A 15,313-nucleotide genomic window follows, 5' to 3' on the forward strand; every position below is an offset into this window, starting at 1 on the left:
AGCCAGGAGCGGTGCAGCACCAGCCTGCAAGGCCGGAGGCGGCGGAGCCAGGGGGCGCAGCAGGCCCCGAAGGGACGAAGGTACAAAAGGGACCGGTGGCCATTGCACCGGAGGAAGCCGGGAAGGGAGGCTCGGTCGGAGGGACCCTCCTCCGGCGGCTGCGGGCCGCTTGGCCGCGGGGAAGACCCGCGGGCAGGGGGGGCAGAGCTTGTAGCCCCCCCCCTGGGTCTAGAGAGTGAGGCACCAGAGGTAGAGACACCTCAGGACTAGTGGAGCGATCAGCACCAGGGAGACTAGGTGCTGATAGGACTCCTGGTGAGGGCCCAGCAGGGTGGGGTACCCTCCCCCCCCCACTGCGGAGCTAGTATAAAGACAAGGGAGCCCTAACGGAGGCTCCCCACCCCGGAGGACCGGGCGAGGGTGTAGGGGAGGAGGAGCCCTCAGGACCGCCAGCTTCCCGGCACAGGTGAACCCCATATTTCCATCAAGTCGTGGCAGGCGAGAGCGGCGAAGCGGGACGGTCCAACGCGTACCCCCTCCTCTCCAGGGGACATCCGGGGATCGGGGTCTCACGGTAAGTGACGCACCCCCATCCCCTTACAACTGGTGCATTGGCCGGGAAAGAGCCCGGCCTAGCTCGGAGAGCACTACAGCACCATGGAGCTCCCTACGAGCTCGGATGTGACGCAGCAAACGCTGCATCTGATGGCCCAGCTGCTGCAGCAGCACCAGCAGACTGCCTTAAGGCAAGCGAGTGTGCAGGAGCATTTGCTCCAACAGCAGCAGACAAGGGCTGGCCCGTATAGCGGGGAAATGAACATGCCCCGCATGAATCGGGAAGACGACGTGGAGGCCTTCATAGAAACCTTTGAGAGAGCGGCCCTCGCCGCAGGCATAGACCGGACAAAATGGGCCAGTAGGCTGGGAGTCTTGTTAACCGGCCTGGCCCAGGCAGCCTACCGAGCCCTGACCCGCGCCGAGGCCAGTGACTACGAGCGGGTGAAGGCCGAGATTCTACAACGCGTAGACCTCACCCCGGAAAAGAACCGACAGGCGTTCCGAGGAAACAAGACCAAGGGCGAGAAAAGCCCCAAGATGTGGTGGCACAGCCTTAGAGATGAAATGATGAAGTGGCTGAGGCCGACGGAGACCACAAAAGAAGAAATATGCGATCAGGTTCTGCTAGAGCAGTTCCTGACGGACCTGGAGGACGACACCCAACAGTGGGTAAGGTGTCACAGCCCCACAACTTCCCTACAGGCTCTCCAGCTGGCAGAGCAATATATAGCAGCCCAGGTAGGGCGGTGCCTGGGTTGGGGGAAACCGAGGGCGGAAGGCTCCCCCCGAAAGGGCAGGGGAAGTAAGGCTGAGAAGATCCCAGGGAACTCGGGTGTTAGTTGCTTCCGGTGCGGCGGCAGGGGACACCTGGCCCGGTCCTGCCCGACCGAAGCCGAGTACCCCCCCGGTAAGGGGACCCCGCTCCCCCGAGGTAGCAGTAGAGCAGGAGAATACACCCGGGAGGAACCTATGGACTGTGGGGTCGGCGGCAGGGAAGATGCCTTCCCCAGGCCCCTGCTGCGAGTAAAGGCCTGGGTGGGACAGCGACCACTCATGGCCGTAATTGACACCGGATGCGCACAGACCCTAGTTAGACCATCGCTGGTAGAATGGAGGCGCGCCCCGCGTTGCGCAGGGATCCACTTAGTCTGCCTGCACAATCAGAGGACGCACTTCGAGCGGCGGATCCTAGAGGTCCGGCTGCAGGGAGTTTCGAGACGCCTGCCCGTGGGGTTGAAGGAAGATATTTTGCACCCCATGATCGTGGGGAGGGACTGGCCGGAGATATACGAGGTGCTGGCCGCCCTCCAGCCTCGGAAGGAACCCCCACAAGGCTTAGCTGGGGAAGAACCCGAACCGCCCTGGCCGGGCGAGCTGGACGGCCTGGCGAGCAGTTACCATTTCCGGGAGGCGCAGGAGGAGGACGCGGAGCTGAGACCCTTCCGTGAGGAGGCACTCCAACGGGAGCGGCAATCGGTAAGCCCCACGGCGGATCGGGGACAGGGCCCCCGGGTCGAGTTAAGACAGGGTCTGCTATATCGGATCAAGCCCGACCCACAGACAGGGCGGGAGGGGAGTCAACTTTTAATTCCCTGCCGCTATCGCACACCCTTATTACAATTAGCCCATGGGAACCCAATGGGAGGCCATTTGGGAAAAAGGAAAACAGAGGCCAGGCTGATACCCTGGTGCTTCTCGCCTCACCTATATGAGGACGTGGAGAGGTTCTGTAAAGAATGTCGTCACTGCCAGTTAGTGAACCCCCACAAACCCCCGCGCACTCCCCTTCAGGTGATGCCCGTTATATGGGAGCCATTCACCAGGGTGGCGCTTGATGTGGTGGGGCCTTTACCACGAAGCACCGCCGGCCACCGGTTCTTACTGGTGCTTATTGATTACGCCACCCGGTTTCCGGAGGCGATTCCCTTACGGACGGTGACAGGCTCCAAGGTGGCCGAGGAGCTTATGAAGTGGGTTGCCTGGTTCGGGATCCCGCAAGAAATCGTGACTGACCAGGGAAAGAACTTTATGTCGGCTGTAATGACAGCCATGTGCAAGGTGCTCCACGTCACCCACCTAAAAACGTCAATTTATCATCCCCAAACGAATGGGCTGGTCGAGCGTTTCAACGCGACACTGAAGGGGATGCTCCGGCGCTGCACACAGGAAGATCCAGCCAGGTGGGATTTGTTGGTACCACCCTTGCTGTTTGCAGTACGGGATGCCCCACAGGCCTCCACGGGCTACTCCCCTTTCAGCTTGGTCTTTGGGCACCAACCCCGAAGTTTGTTGGACGTCCTAAGGGAGAGCTGGGAAAGCAGCGCACGAGGTGGTCGCCAGGTGGCTGAATACGCCCAGGAACTACAGGACAGACTTCACAAGGCCCAGAGAGCAGCCCAGGACAACCTCAAGCAGGCCCAGAGACAATAAAAGGGCCGATACGACCAGGGAGCCCGGGAGAGAGAGTTACAGCCCGGACAGAAGGTGTTGGTGATGCTGCCCAGCTCTCATAGTAAGTTCGAGACGCGGTGACAGGGGCCGGCATGGGTCATCAGACGAACCGGCCCGGTCAATTATGAAGTCCGAAGGGAGGGCCATCCGAGGGCGTCCCAGGTCTTGCACATCAACCTATTGAAGGAGTGGCAGGAGCCGCACGGGCTCCTTCTAGAAATGGACCGCCGCACGGGCTCCTTCTAGAAATAGAGAGCCGGTAGATGGGGAGTGTCAAGAGGGGGAGACTGGGCCGAAGACCCGGGAAGGGGGACCACTCGGGGAAGGGACGTCCCTGTCCCCAGACCAACAGGAAGAGTTACAACAGCTAGTCGTAGAGTTTGGGGATTTGTTTTCAGAGACCCCGGGGAAGGCTAGAGGCGTGGAGCATAAGATCCTGACGCCACCAGGCCAGATTGCCAGGGAAAAGTGGCGACGCATTCCTTTTTTCCGGCGCCAACCGATTAGAGAGGAGCTTAATGGCATGCTGGCCCAAGGCATCATCACGCCTTCCCGCAGTCCCTGGCGGAGTCCGTTGGTGGCTGTGACAAAGCCGGACGGCAGCTTAAGGCTGTGCGTTGATTTCCGGAAAGTGAACGCCATCACCCAGTTTGATGCTTTCCCCATGCCTCAGATAAGTGAACTGGTGGAGCGTATCGGGCAGGCCAATTACATCTCCACCCTGGATTTAGCAAAGGGGTATTGGCAGATTCCCCTGCGAAGGGAGGATCAGCCTAAGACCGCCTTTGGGACCCCCTGGGGCCTCTATGAATTCAAACGGATGCCGTTCGGGTTGAATGGGGCCGCCGCGACCTTCCAAAGGTTAATCGATTGGATACTGGCACCCCACCAGGAATATGCCGCCGCCTACCTCGACGACATCGTGATCTTCACCAAGACATGGGAGCAACACCTCTGGGCCCTGAGACAGGTCTTGCAAGAGTTACGAGGTAAGGGCCTGACGGCCAACCCAAAGAAATGTGCCCTGGGAAGATCAGAGACTAAATATCTCGGCTTCCAAGTAGGCAAAGGGCTGGTAAGACCTTTACGGGATAAGGTGGCGGCACTTCGGGACTACGAGGCGCCGGCAACCAAGCGGCAGATGCGGGCCTTTCTGGGGCTCGCCAGCTATTACCGGCGGTTCATTCCCCGGTTTGCGGAACTGGCGAATCGCCTGGTAGACACCACCAAGGGGAAGGAACCACCACGTGTCAACTGGACCCCAGAGAGGCGCAAGGCGTTCAACGAGATCCGACAAGCCTTGTGCCGAGGAGCGGTACTACATACCCCTAACTTTAACGCCCCCTTTATCCTACAGACGGATGCCTCAGCGTACGCCCTGGGAGCGGTCCTCTCGCAGGAGGTGGAGGGAGTCGAACGCCCCGTGGCATTCACCAGTTGCCGATTGAACGAACACGAACAGAGGTACTCTACAATTGAAAGGGAGTGTCTTGCTATCCGTTGGGGTATAGACTATTTTCGGTACTACTTATTGGGCCGAGAATTTCGTTTAATAACTGATCACGCCCCTCTACGGTGGCTCAACTCGGCTAAAACCGAAAATGCCCGGATAATGAGGTGGGCCCTGGCACTCCAGCCCTATCAATTTAAAATCGGGTATAAACCCGGTCGCAGCAACACCGTGGCAGACTTTTTGTCTCGGTGGGGAGAGATAGAGAACCCCCGCGAGCCCTCGGTACCGCCCCGTGCGGACGGGGAGAAGCCCTCGGAGGGCGAGTATCGCACAGCAAAGGGAACACCTAGCGGCGTCTCGAGGGGTGGGGTGTGTGAGGGGGCCAGGACCCTGAGGGGCCCGGCCCGAGCGGGGAACCCCGGAGTTCCGCCCCGCTTCTGGGTCCGGACCCGGAAGCCCGGCCGGGAACTTAAAGTTTCCTGGAACTTGAACCACGCCGACGCAGGACCGGCGCGGGAAGATAAAAAGGAACCGCCTACCCCGAGCAGGGGAGGACGGAGGCTCCAGCGGGAGCCTGCCCCGGGAGCCGCGGAGCCAGGAGCGGCGAGGCCGGGAGCTGCGGAGCCGGGAGCGGCGAGGCCGGGAGCCGCGGAGCCGGGAGCGGCGAGGCCGGGAGTTGCGGAGCCGGGAGCGGCGGAGACAGGTACAGCCGTGCCGGGTGCCACGTGGCGGGAGCCGGCAGCGGCGAGGCCAGGAGCCAGGGGGCCGGCGGCGGCGAAGCCGGGAGCCGGAGGTCCAGAGGCAGCTGGGCCGGGCGCGGTAAAGCCAGGAGCCGGGCAGCAGGGAGCGGCGGCAGTGAGGCCGGCCGCCGCGAAGCCAGGAGCGGCGCAGCACCAGCCTGCAAGGCCGGAGGCGGCGGAGCCAGGGGGCGCAGCAGGCCCCGAAGGGACGAAGGTACAAAAGGGACCGGTGGCCATTGCACCGGAGGAAGCCGGGAAGGGAGGCTCGGTCGGAGGGACCCTCCTCCGGCGGCTGCGGGCCGCTTGGCCGCGGGGAAGACCCGCGGGCAGGGGGGGCAGAGCTTGTAGCCCCCCCCCGGGTCTAGAGAGTGAGGCACCAGAGGTAGAGACACCTCAGGACTAGTGGAGCGATCAGCACCAGGGAGACTAGGTGCTGATAGGACTCCTGGTGAGGGCCCAGCAGGGTAGGGTACCCCCCCACCCACTGCGGAGCTAGTACGAAGACAAGGGAGCCCTAACGGAGGCTCCCCACCCCGGAGGACCGGGCGAGGGTGTAGGGGTAGAGGAGCCCTCAGGACCCCTGGACCTTGGAGGTACTGTACCCCACGTGGACCGCCAGCTTCCCGGCACGGGTGAACCCCATATTTCCATCAAGTCGTGGCAGGCGAGAGCGGCGAAGCGGGACGGTCCAACGCGTACCCCCTCCTCTCCAGGGGACATCCGGGGATCAGGGTCTCACGGTAAGTGACGCACCCCCATCCCCTTACATCACTCCTTTGACTATCTAGTTTGGAACCTTTGGGTAACCATGGTGGAGCGAGCCCTTTACAACACGCTTATATTTAGGAAGAAGTGAGGAGGACAGGGGCTTTTATACAGTGAATCCAGTTCCCCAACATCAATAACGGGTAAAAATCTATGGCCTGTTTTCAGTCCCTACCTCCCAGTGGAAAGAATTGTCACAAAACTACATGTTCAGACTCCTCATTTTCACTTTTCTGGGCAGGAATAACCTTTGAAAGAATAATTTGACTCATGGACTTCTGTGTTTAGCTACCAGTAGTGCAAATGGTTCAGTGCTCCAGTCAGTTGCTTACAGCTTGTAATATGGTTCTTTGGTTAATGAACTTCGTGTACTTCTCAACCTTGTCATGATTTATACTGGTCATTCCAGGGCTTATCCAGAAATAGATATGAATAGCAATTTCCAAAAGTGTATCACTGAAATCTTTGCTTACAACTTCTACCACCTGCTTTATTATCTTAAATATATATGTGTGTGTATTAATACTTATTTTCTGATACTTTCTAAAATTTATAAATATATTTAAAAGGACTTAAGGGAAAATACCAGGGTTTTGCTTTGCTTTCAGAATTCTCAAAGATTAATATAGTAAGGATGTTCAGTACCATCCTCAGTACAATAGAACAAATGAAATTATCTGTGTTACGTTGACGCATGCTACCTTTAATTCACTCTGTATTTACAGAAACTGCTCAACCTTATCATATTATTTCAACACTATGGCTTGTTTACATAAGCATATAGTAAAACTAATGGACAGCTAAGATTAGAAAAATACACCAGTAATAACACTCATTATTCAAAACATTCAGACTGAGTGGAGACTACAAAAGGATGTACAGAAAGGAGCTCTTTGAAGTTTTCCCTTGACTTCAATCTATTCTGGACTGGGCCCTAATAAAGATAGATGGAGAAAACACAAAGGAGGCAGTTGACCAGAGAAAAATTAGGAAAAAAAAGTATTCCAGAAAAGATGTAAATTGAATGATTATTTGTCTTGTTAACTTAAATAAAACATTTGGGCTTATTTTTTGCCATTCCTATAATTTTTCTGCATAAAAAGATTGCTAAAATATTTATATGGAGGTGTGAAGGTTAGGTGCCAGGATCAGTGCCCTGGCTTTCCAGAGGATAGATAAAACTACATCTGTGTAGATAGTGGGTTTTTGGTTTTGTTTTTGTTCTTGTTTTTTTTAAGTGTGATACTTGTATGCATACACATGATACCTGCACACATATGTGTACACGCATGAGGCTTGAGTGACTCAAAACAAAGTTGTTTTGTTTTTTCCAGTGAACTGAAGAAAAAGTCTGTTTTGGCTCAACCCAAAGCATTTCATTAAATTGAATGAAACCTGAAGTGTTTCATTTTGTTTTTAGTCCATTTAACCTGTTGTTGTTAACAATTAATGATGGGTAACATTGGCAGTTAATAATAATTGACCAGTAATTATTAGTAGTAGATTAATACTTATCAGTAATAGGTATTATTTAGGTCAACTTTGAAATGAATGTATTTCAAAGAAAAATGCTAAAATGCATCATTTTGAAATGAAAAGTAAACATGTTTCATTTACAATCTTATTAAATGTTGCAGCTATTTTGGTTTTTTTCTAATAATTTTATGTAAAACTATATACCAAATGTAACCTGAGTTTGAAAATAGCTTTGATCCCACAGAAACTGCTCTTTTTCTAAGTAATTTTACCATTCACCAACTCTATCAATAGCTCAAAAATCAGCCCACTTTTTAATCTGGTGCTCCAGTCTATTTATTCCTTGCCCTTAAGCCAGATCCTGCAGAAGCGCATTATGTTGTTGTCTCTAACGTGAGAAACTAGTCACCTTTCCTGAAACTGATTATCTTTTGATTCACTTCTTTCCAGTAGAGATTTGAATTGCAGTTTGCCTCTCTGGTGACTTTGTGTACAGGAAGGAATCCTACTGAGCACACCTGGAGTGATATACAATTACAGCAGGGGTATTTTCAAAACCTATTGGTATGTTACAACTTTTGGGAGTGGGAAGGGTGAAAACATCCCAGAGTTGAACTGGAAGCATTTTGGGAGCACTAGACACCCATTAAATTAACTTCTGATGAAGTCTGAACACAAGAAAAGCAGACCCTGTCTGCTGGGGCTGCAAGTACACTGCAGCCATCAGATGGGCTTTTGACTGTAAATGTGGGGAATCACCTCAGAAACATGAAGAGGGACCTACCTAGATAGAAGAGGCAGACTGGTTATTTCACAGGCTTATTGCAGTGCTGGCTGCCATTTTTGCAGGTTGTTGTGACACCCCCCCAATCCCGCCCCCCACACCTCTGCCCAAGGAATCCTGGTGGTCCTGTCCTTCATGGCAGATGGCTCAAAACCATGGCATAATCCACCTCAGGTTGCAGCACATTATAGTATCATCCCTCTGACTGCTTAAAAGATAGCACTGAAACCCTGTCTCTTCCCTGACTGGCCCACGACTGGTGCCTGTACTGAGGCCACATCCCCTGCTCAGCCTCTTATTTGTTCCCCCCCAGCCCCAATCCAAGGCTTCAGGGCTTCCCACCTTTTTGTTTGCTTGCTGTGATTTCGGTAGGTCCCTAAATGTAGCAGAGAAGGGGTAAGTCCCAAGTAGTAAAGTCTTGCATTTTGTACTTCTCCATTGAACAACGCTTGAGTTACTGCATTGGGACCAGGGCCAGGGTCAGTTCCTTTCATACCTGCCACATTCTGCTTAAACAAATGGACCCTGTACATGTAGATGAAGAATTTAAACCTTTAACATGCTGTGTTTTATACAATAGAGTTGAATTATAGTAAGGTAGGGGGTAGTGTCAGGGTCTGAGGTTGAATCAGAAATATAGTTTGGAACTGACATGCCGAAACTGCTGTTCTGAGACTGTATTTCCTGTAGACCTGCTGCATACTCAGGGATGTGCGGTCCTTATCTCCATCCTGAGAAGCTTATCCTCTAGAACCTGCTGTTAGAGAAATTAGATCCAGAGGTGGATGGTAACTGAGATTCTTAACATACTAGTCTCAGACTCCCCCCTCCTCCCCCCCTCTTTTTTTTTTTAAAGGAATAGAAAGTTTGTGGCAGCTAAGTTTTCCCCCTGAAGCTCTGATGGACGGCCAATTGTGACTCTACAAAACAGATTGCAAAGGAATCCAGAAATGCTATGGCACTTTCCATAATAGTTCTAGAATATCTCCCTGGACAAAACCAGCATGATTGGCCTGCTAATTTTACACCACTGATGCAAAACCAGAACTCTGCCAGGTTGTAGTACTGTCAGACACAATAATCCAACCCCTTTTCAGCTGAGCTAGCCCAGCAGTATGTAAATGACCATGTGCTTGCTATAGAAATATTTTTGATGGCACAGAATATCAAGTGGGAATTGGCCTCCCATGTATCTATAGTTCAGTTAGCCAGCATATTGCTCATAACCCCAGCAGTTCAACTAGTTCATGGCATGAGGTCTTTCTGGGAAATGTTTTTTCGGTACTCTAAATATTTTAAACATTTCAGAAATGTTGTCATTTCCCATTGGGATGAATTCATAGCTTTTCAGAGTTTTTGGCAACCCTCCACCCCAACTCCCTGTGGATAGCTGGTATCCTGGTGATAATGGCACTTACTAAGAATATAGGAGGCTGAGGGTCAGGTCTTTGTTTGCATCAGACAGCCCAGAATCTTGAATTCAGGTTTCCCACATTCTAGGTAAATGATATAATGTACAGACTACTGGATTTTCTGTGTTGGGCCTCTTTATCTCTCCTGTGATGTATTGTATTTGGTTAAACATTCACTGGAGCAGAGACTTGAACCTCACTCTTTCACATTGCAGGTGAGTACTATGATGATCCAGCTATTACTACTCTGGATTGGGTAGATCTCCTGAAACTAACATGTTCCCATGAAGTTTCATTTCTGATGAATCAGCATTTACCAACCGTACCCTTTGTTGGCAAAGTCCCATTGAGACCTAGTCATCATTGGTGTGGATCAGAGGTGCTCACTCTCTTTTGGCTCTGTGGGCTGGATGCATGGCATGAAGCTGGTCTGGACGCTAGATCCCATGCAGGGTTGGGCCCCATTGCTGCCCCACACTGTCCCTTCAGCCCAGCCTGTGCATCCAGATCCAGCCCCATGGCATCTTGGCCCAACCCTGTGTGCCCAGATCAGGCCCCACGTTGCTTTGACATGACATACCCAGATCAGAATATTCAATGATAGCTTGCCCTGTTCACTCAATTTAGTGTACAGGGCCTGTGCTATCTGGCCTGCAGGGTTTCCCACTTGTCTGGAAACTTGGCAGCAGTGGAAGAGCAGCAATTAATACTGCCCCCCTTTCCTGCTGCCAAATTTTCACTCTTGGAGAGTCCTGTGGCCGGATGACACAGCTTGTGGACTTGGGAGTTTAGCATCCTATTGTGTATTGTCTCCTTCGATGGAATTTCTCATGAGGATCTCCTTGCATTCTCTTTGGGTAGTGGGGTTGACTTTCATTTGCCCCTCATCTATTGAACATTGAGCCTTGGCCCCTAAATATCAAAGAATCCAAGGGAATCATTTAAGATTCCGGTGCCTGAAGCCCTGTATGTGTCCTTGTGGCTGAGGAGTTTGACCTTCATGAAGGCAAGCTCTGTATCTCACTAATGGAAGAAGCAGGGTTTCCAGGAGGGGAAGGAGAGACTTGATAGGAAGATCAAGGGGAAGAAGGGTGGACAAATATATGTAAGTAACAGAAGTAACTCCTCAACGAGTTCTTCGCCTCAGTGTTCCTAAGCGAGAGGCATGACAAGTCTCTCACTGGGAGTGTAGGGAGGCAGCAGCAAGGCACCAGACTTCCATGCGTGGACCCTGAGGTGGTGCAGGGTCACTTGGAAGAACTGGATGCCTTTAAGTCGGCAGGCCCGGATGAGCTCCATCCGAGGGTACTGAAGGCACTGGCCGACATCATTGCAGAGCCACTGGCGGGAATATTTGAACGCTCGTGGCGCACGGGTCAAGTCCCGGAGGACTGGAAAAGGGCCAATGTGGTTCCCATTTTCAAGAAGGGGAGGAAGGAGGACCCGGGCAACTATAGGCCAGTTAGTCTCACCTCCATCCTTGGCAAAGTCTTTGAAAAAATTATCAAGGCTCACATTTGTGAGAGCCCGGCAGGGCAAGTTATGCTGAGGGGAAACCAGCATGGGTTTGTGGCAGGCAGATCGTGCCTGACCAATCTAGTCTCTTTTTATGACCGGGTTACAAAACGCCTCAACACAGGAGGAGGGGTGGATGTCGTATACTTGGACTTCAGGAAGGCCTTTGATACGGTATCCCACCCCATACTGGTGAACAAGTTAAGGGGCTGTGACTTGGATGACTGCACAGTCCGGTGGGTGGAGGATTGGCTGGAGGGTCGCACCCAGAGAGTCGTGGTGGATGGGTCGGTTTCGACCTGGAGGGGTGTGGGCAGTGGGGTCCCACAGGGCTCGGTCCTTGGACCGATACTCTTTAATGTCTTCATCAGCGACTTGGATGAGGGAGTGAAATGTACTCTGTCCAAGTTTGCAGATGACACTAAGCTATGGGGCGAAGTGGACACGCCGGAGGGCAGGGAGCAGCTGCAAGCAGACCTGGACAGGTTAGACTAGTGGGCAGAAAACAACAGAATGCAGTTCAACAAGGAGAAATGCAAAGTGCTGCATCTAGGGAGGAAAAATGTCCAGCACACCTACAGCCTAGGAAATGACCTGCTGGGTGGCACGGAAGTGGAAAGGGATCTTGGAGTCCTACTGGACTCCAAGATGAACATGAGTCGGCAGTGTGACGAAACCATCAGAAAAGCAAATGGCACTTTATCATGCATCAGCAAATGCATGACAAATAGGTCCAAGGAGGTGATACTTCCCCTCTATCGGGCGCTGGTCAGACCGCAGCTGGAGTACTGCATGCAATTCTGGGCGCCGCCCTTCATGAAGGATGCAGATAATCTGGAGAGGGTCCAGAGAAGGGCCACTCGTATGGTTAAGGGCCTGCAGGCCAAGCCCTACGAGGAGAGACTAGAGAAACTGGACCTTTTCAGCCTCCGCAAGAGAAGGTTGAGAGGCGACCTGGTGGCTGCCTATAAGTTCATCAGGGGGGCACAGAAGGGAATTGGTGAGTATTTATTCACCAAGGCCCCCCCGGGGGTTACAAGAAATAATGGCCACAAGCTAGAAGAGAGTAGATTTAGATTGGATATTAGGAGGAACTTCTTCACAGTTCGAGTGGCCAAGGTCTGGAACGGGCTCCCAAGGGAGGTGGTGCTCTCCCCTTCCCTGGGGGTCTTCAAGCGAAGGCTAGATGTGTATCTAGCTGGGGTAATGTAGGCCCAGCACTCTTTCCTGCTTATGCAGGGGGTCGGACTCGATGATCTATTGAGGTCCCTTCCGACCCTAGCATCTATGAATCTATGAATCTATAAGATTAAAAAGATCTTGAGGGATCATTTTGAATGACTTGGAATACTGAAAACATCTCTACTTATGGCCACCCTTAAACTATGCTATTCTTAATTGCCAGTGTTTTGCAAGAGCATGTCTCTACTCCCCAACTATTTCATCCAAGAGTTTTTTGGCAGATGTTTGTCAATACACTGTCACAGAACCAATAAATGCCTAAGGTATTAATACATTTGGTTCCAGAACAATTCATTGAAATGGTGGGCACACTATATTTTGATAGAGTTTACGTTTAAAATAAATGTCCAACTGAAAGAAATACAACAGTCTTTGAATGGAGTAATTTACTTTGCACTTCATTAGGTCTATTTTCCCTACTAGTACACATGTGGCAATTGTGCAAGTAAAACACTGATGGGGTGAGCAAAAGTGATGTTTCTTGTCTGTATGTGCCAAATACCTGGTATCCATTTTTAAACATGATGTTTCTGAAAAAGACCATCGCAGGAGTTGTCATGCTTCTCAGAGGAAAATCCAGCCTGTTCAATAACTACACACACAATGTTGGGTTCTGAAGTAGTTGTTGCGTTTCAGGAAAGAGACCTTGGAGTCACTGCAGATTTGTTCTCTTAAAACATCAGCTAAATGTGCAGCAGCAACCCAAAAACCCAATAAAATGTTAGGCATCAATAAGAAGGGAATTAAAAACAAAACAAAGTATATCATATTGCCATTATACAAATCCGTGCTATGCCAGTGTCTTGAAAACTGTGTGCAGTCCTGGTCTCTGCATCTCCAAAAGGATGTAGTAGAATTAGAAAAGGTAGCAAAAAGGGGATTTGGAGCAATTGCCATACCAGGAGAGGTACTCAAAAGGCAAGGACTCTTCAGTTTGGAAAGAAGGCTGAGGGGTAATATGATAGAGGTCTATAAAATCATGAAGGCTGTGGACAAAGTGAATAGGAAACTGTTTTTCACCAGCTCTCAGAATACTAGAACTAGGGGGCACCCACTGAAATTAGTAGGAGACAGATTTGAAGCTAACAAGAGAAGGTGCTTTTTTATGTAATACTTAGTTAACCTGTAGAATTCATTGTTACAGGAGATGGTGGAGGAAGATAGCATAGGACGTTTTAAAAAGAGACTAGATGAATTTGTGAATGATAGTTCTTTTAAAAGCTGTTGAACAGAATACTGGAGATATTTCCTCTGACATCTGTAAACCAATAATGGTGGATGCCAGGGACAGTAATGAATAGGGGATAGATCACTCTAGATCGGGGGGGGGAATTATTTTGGTTGGAGGGCCGCTTACTGAGTTTTGGCAAGCTGTTGAGGGCTGCATGGGTAGCCCCACCCCTTGACAGATGCCCTGCCCCCTGGTCGCCATTTTGTGACTAGGAGTCCCTCCCGCGAACCCCTGACTTTTACCAACAGAAGTCTCTCCTCTTGCCCTGAGAAGTACTCCTTTCAGCAAGGGGTTATGCCATCTTGGAACCAGAAAAATACCAAATTATATTCTAAAAATCAAACATCTACAACATTCATTCATTTGATTTAAAAAATGTTTTGTCCTGGTTTACATGTGTTTGTGTAGTGTACATAGAGGTGATTGCACAATAGCTTAAAATGAAGTCTTACTCTTGTATATTGTGGGGGAGTGGGGGCATGGGGGAATGGGTATAGGTTTGTGTGGGTATGTGGGAGGATGTGGGTGTCTGTGGGGAGGGGGGCGTGTGGGTGTGGTGTGAGGGAGCATGTGGGTGTGCATGTGGATATGTGGGGTGTGGGTGGGTATGAGGTTTGTGGGGAGAGCTGTGTGTGGGGGGAGGGTAGTTTGGGTGTGTGAGGGGGTGTGAGTATGGGGGTCTGCATGTATGGCAGTGCAAGGGGGGTGTGAGAGTGTATGGTGGGGTGTGCATGTCTCGCCCTGTGAACACACACACACTCTGTCCCTCCTTCACTGCACGTGTACTGTCTGTCTCTCTCCCTCCCTCATTGCTCTCTCTGTCTTTCTCCCTGCCTGCCTCCTTCCCTCCCTCATTGCACGGACACTCGCACTAACTTTTGGCTCTGGAGTATTGGGGGTCACATTCACTCCTGGCTCTGGAGTACTGCGGGTCTTGTGCTCCCGCAATCCGGCCATGAAGCTGGGAGCCATGTGGTGCTGGAGTGGCTGGCAGGTGGGCAGGCAAGAAAGCAGGGAAATAGTAGCTACAGGCTGGGGGGAGTGGCAGTGAGCAGGGGCACCAGAATAGTGCCAGAATGGCAGTGTTCTTTGTCAGATAGACCTCTGTTCATAAGTAGAATGCAGAGAAAAATTCTGTTATGTAGGGAATTTCAGTATGTCAAAATCTGATCCCCATTTTCCAATGAGGAACCACAATAGAAATTCTGAAAATGCTCCACAAACAAGAACATGTTTGGGTCCACAGCACTGAGGCAGTTTGTCAACTTTGCAGTTTCACTGTTTGGACCTGTGAAGCTTAGAAGCTTTAGGTTTTCTAGTTGGGGACAATTGCCTCAGAACTGTGGAACTGGAGCCCTGGTTTCCCCGTAGGGATGTTCACTAAAATCCAAACTATACCCTCATTACTACACTTTTAACATCTATTGCTAGTTAATGTGAACATTTTTAAAACAATTGTCAATAAATAACTAAGCCATGAAGCAGCCATTAGAGGAGAAATGGTACCACTGAATTCAATGCCAAGGCTCTCACTAGGGGTTCTCACCCTTCGTATCCAATTACCATAAATATTATTTAAAAATGTTAGAGATAAAATGCTGAATGTGCTAGTGGAAAGGCACAAACCACCAATAAAGGTTTAAAATATTTACTGGAGAAAGTATATTGTATCTCTGGCATAAGCCA

The 15,313-nt window shown here is 51.0% G+C and overlaps 2 protein-coding genes across 4 annotated transcripts in view; both read left to right on the top strand.

Annotated features, from left to right (window-relative positions):
• Positions 1–15,313, top strand: part of MSRB3 (methionine sulfoxide reductase B3) — a 128,718-nt gene that overhangs the window by 85,063 nt on the left and 28,342 nt on the right. The window lies entirely within an intron of this gene.
• Positions 658–5,144, top strand: LOC149865799 (uncharacterized). The gene is made up of 4 exons (XM_090046283.1): positions 658–3,070; positions 3,902–3,998; positions 4,367–4,473; positions 5,011–5,144. Exon 1 carries the CDS (start codon positions 658–660, stop codon positions 2,986–2,988), a length of 2,331 nt encoding a protein of 776 aa, XP_089902409.1. The 3' UTR covers positions 2,989–3,070; positions 3,902–3,998; positions 4,367–4,473; positions 5,011–5,144.

The sequence above is a fragment of the Crocodylus siamensis genome, chromosome 4 (genome assembly GCF_052110815.1).
Source record: "Crocodylus siamensis isolate JL-2025a chromosome 4, ASM5211081v1, whole genome shotgun sequence".
Lineage (NCBI taxonomy): Eukaryota > Metazoa > Chordata > Crocodylia > Crocodylidae > Crocodylus > Crocodylus siamensis.

Coding starts and splice junctions, on each gene's coding strand:
- LOC149865799 (XM_090046283.1), top strand. CDS start 658: ATGGAGCTCCCTACGAGCTCGGATGTGACGCAGCAAACGCTGCATCTG.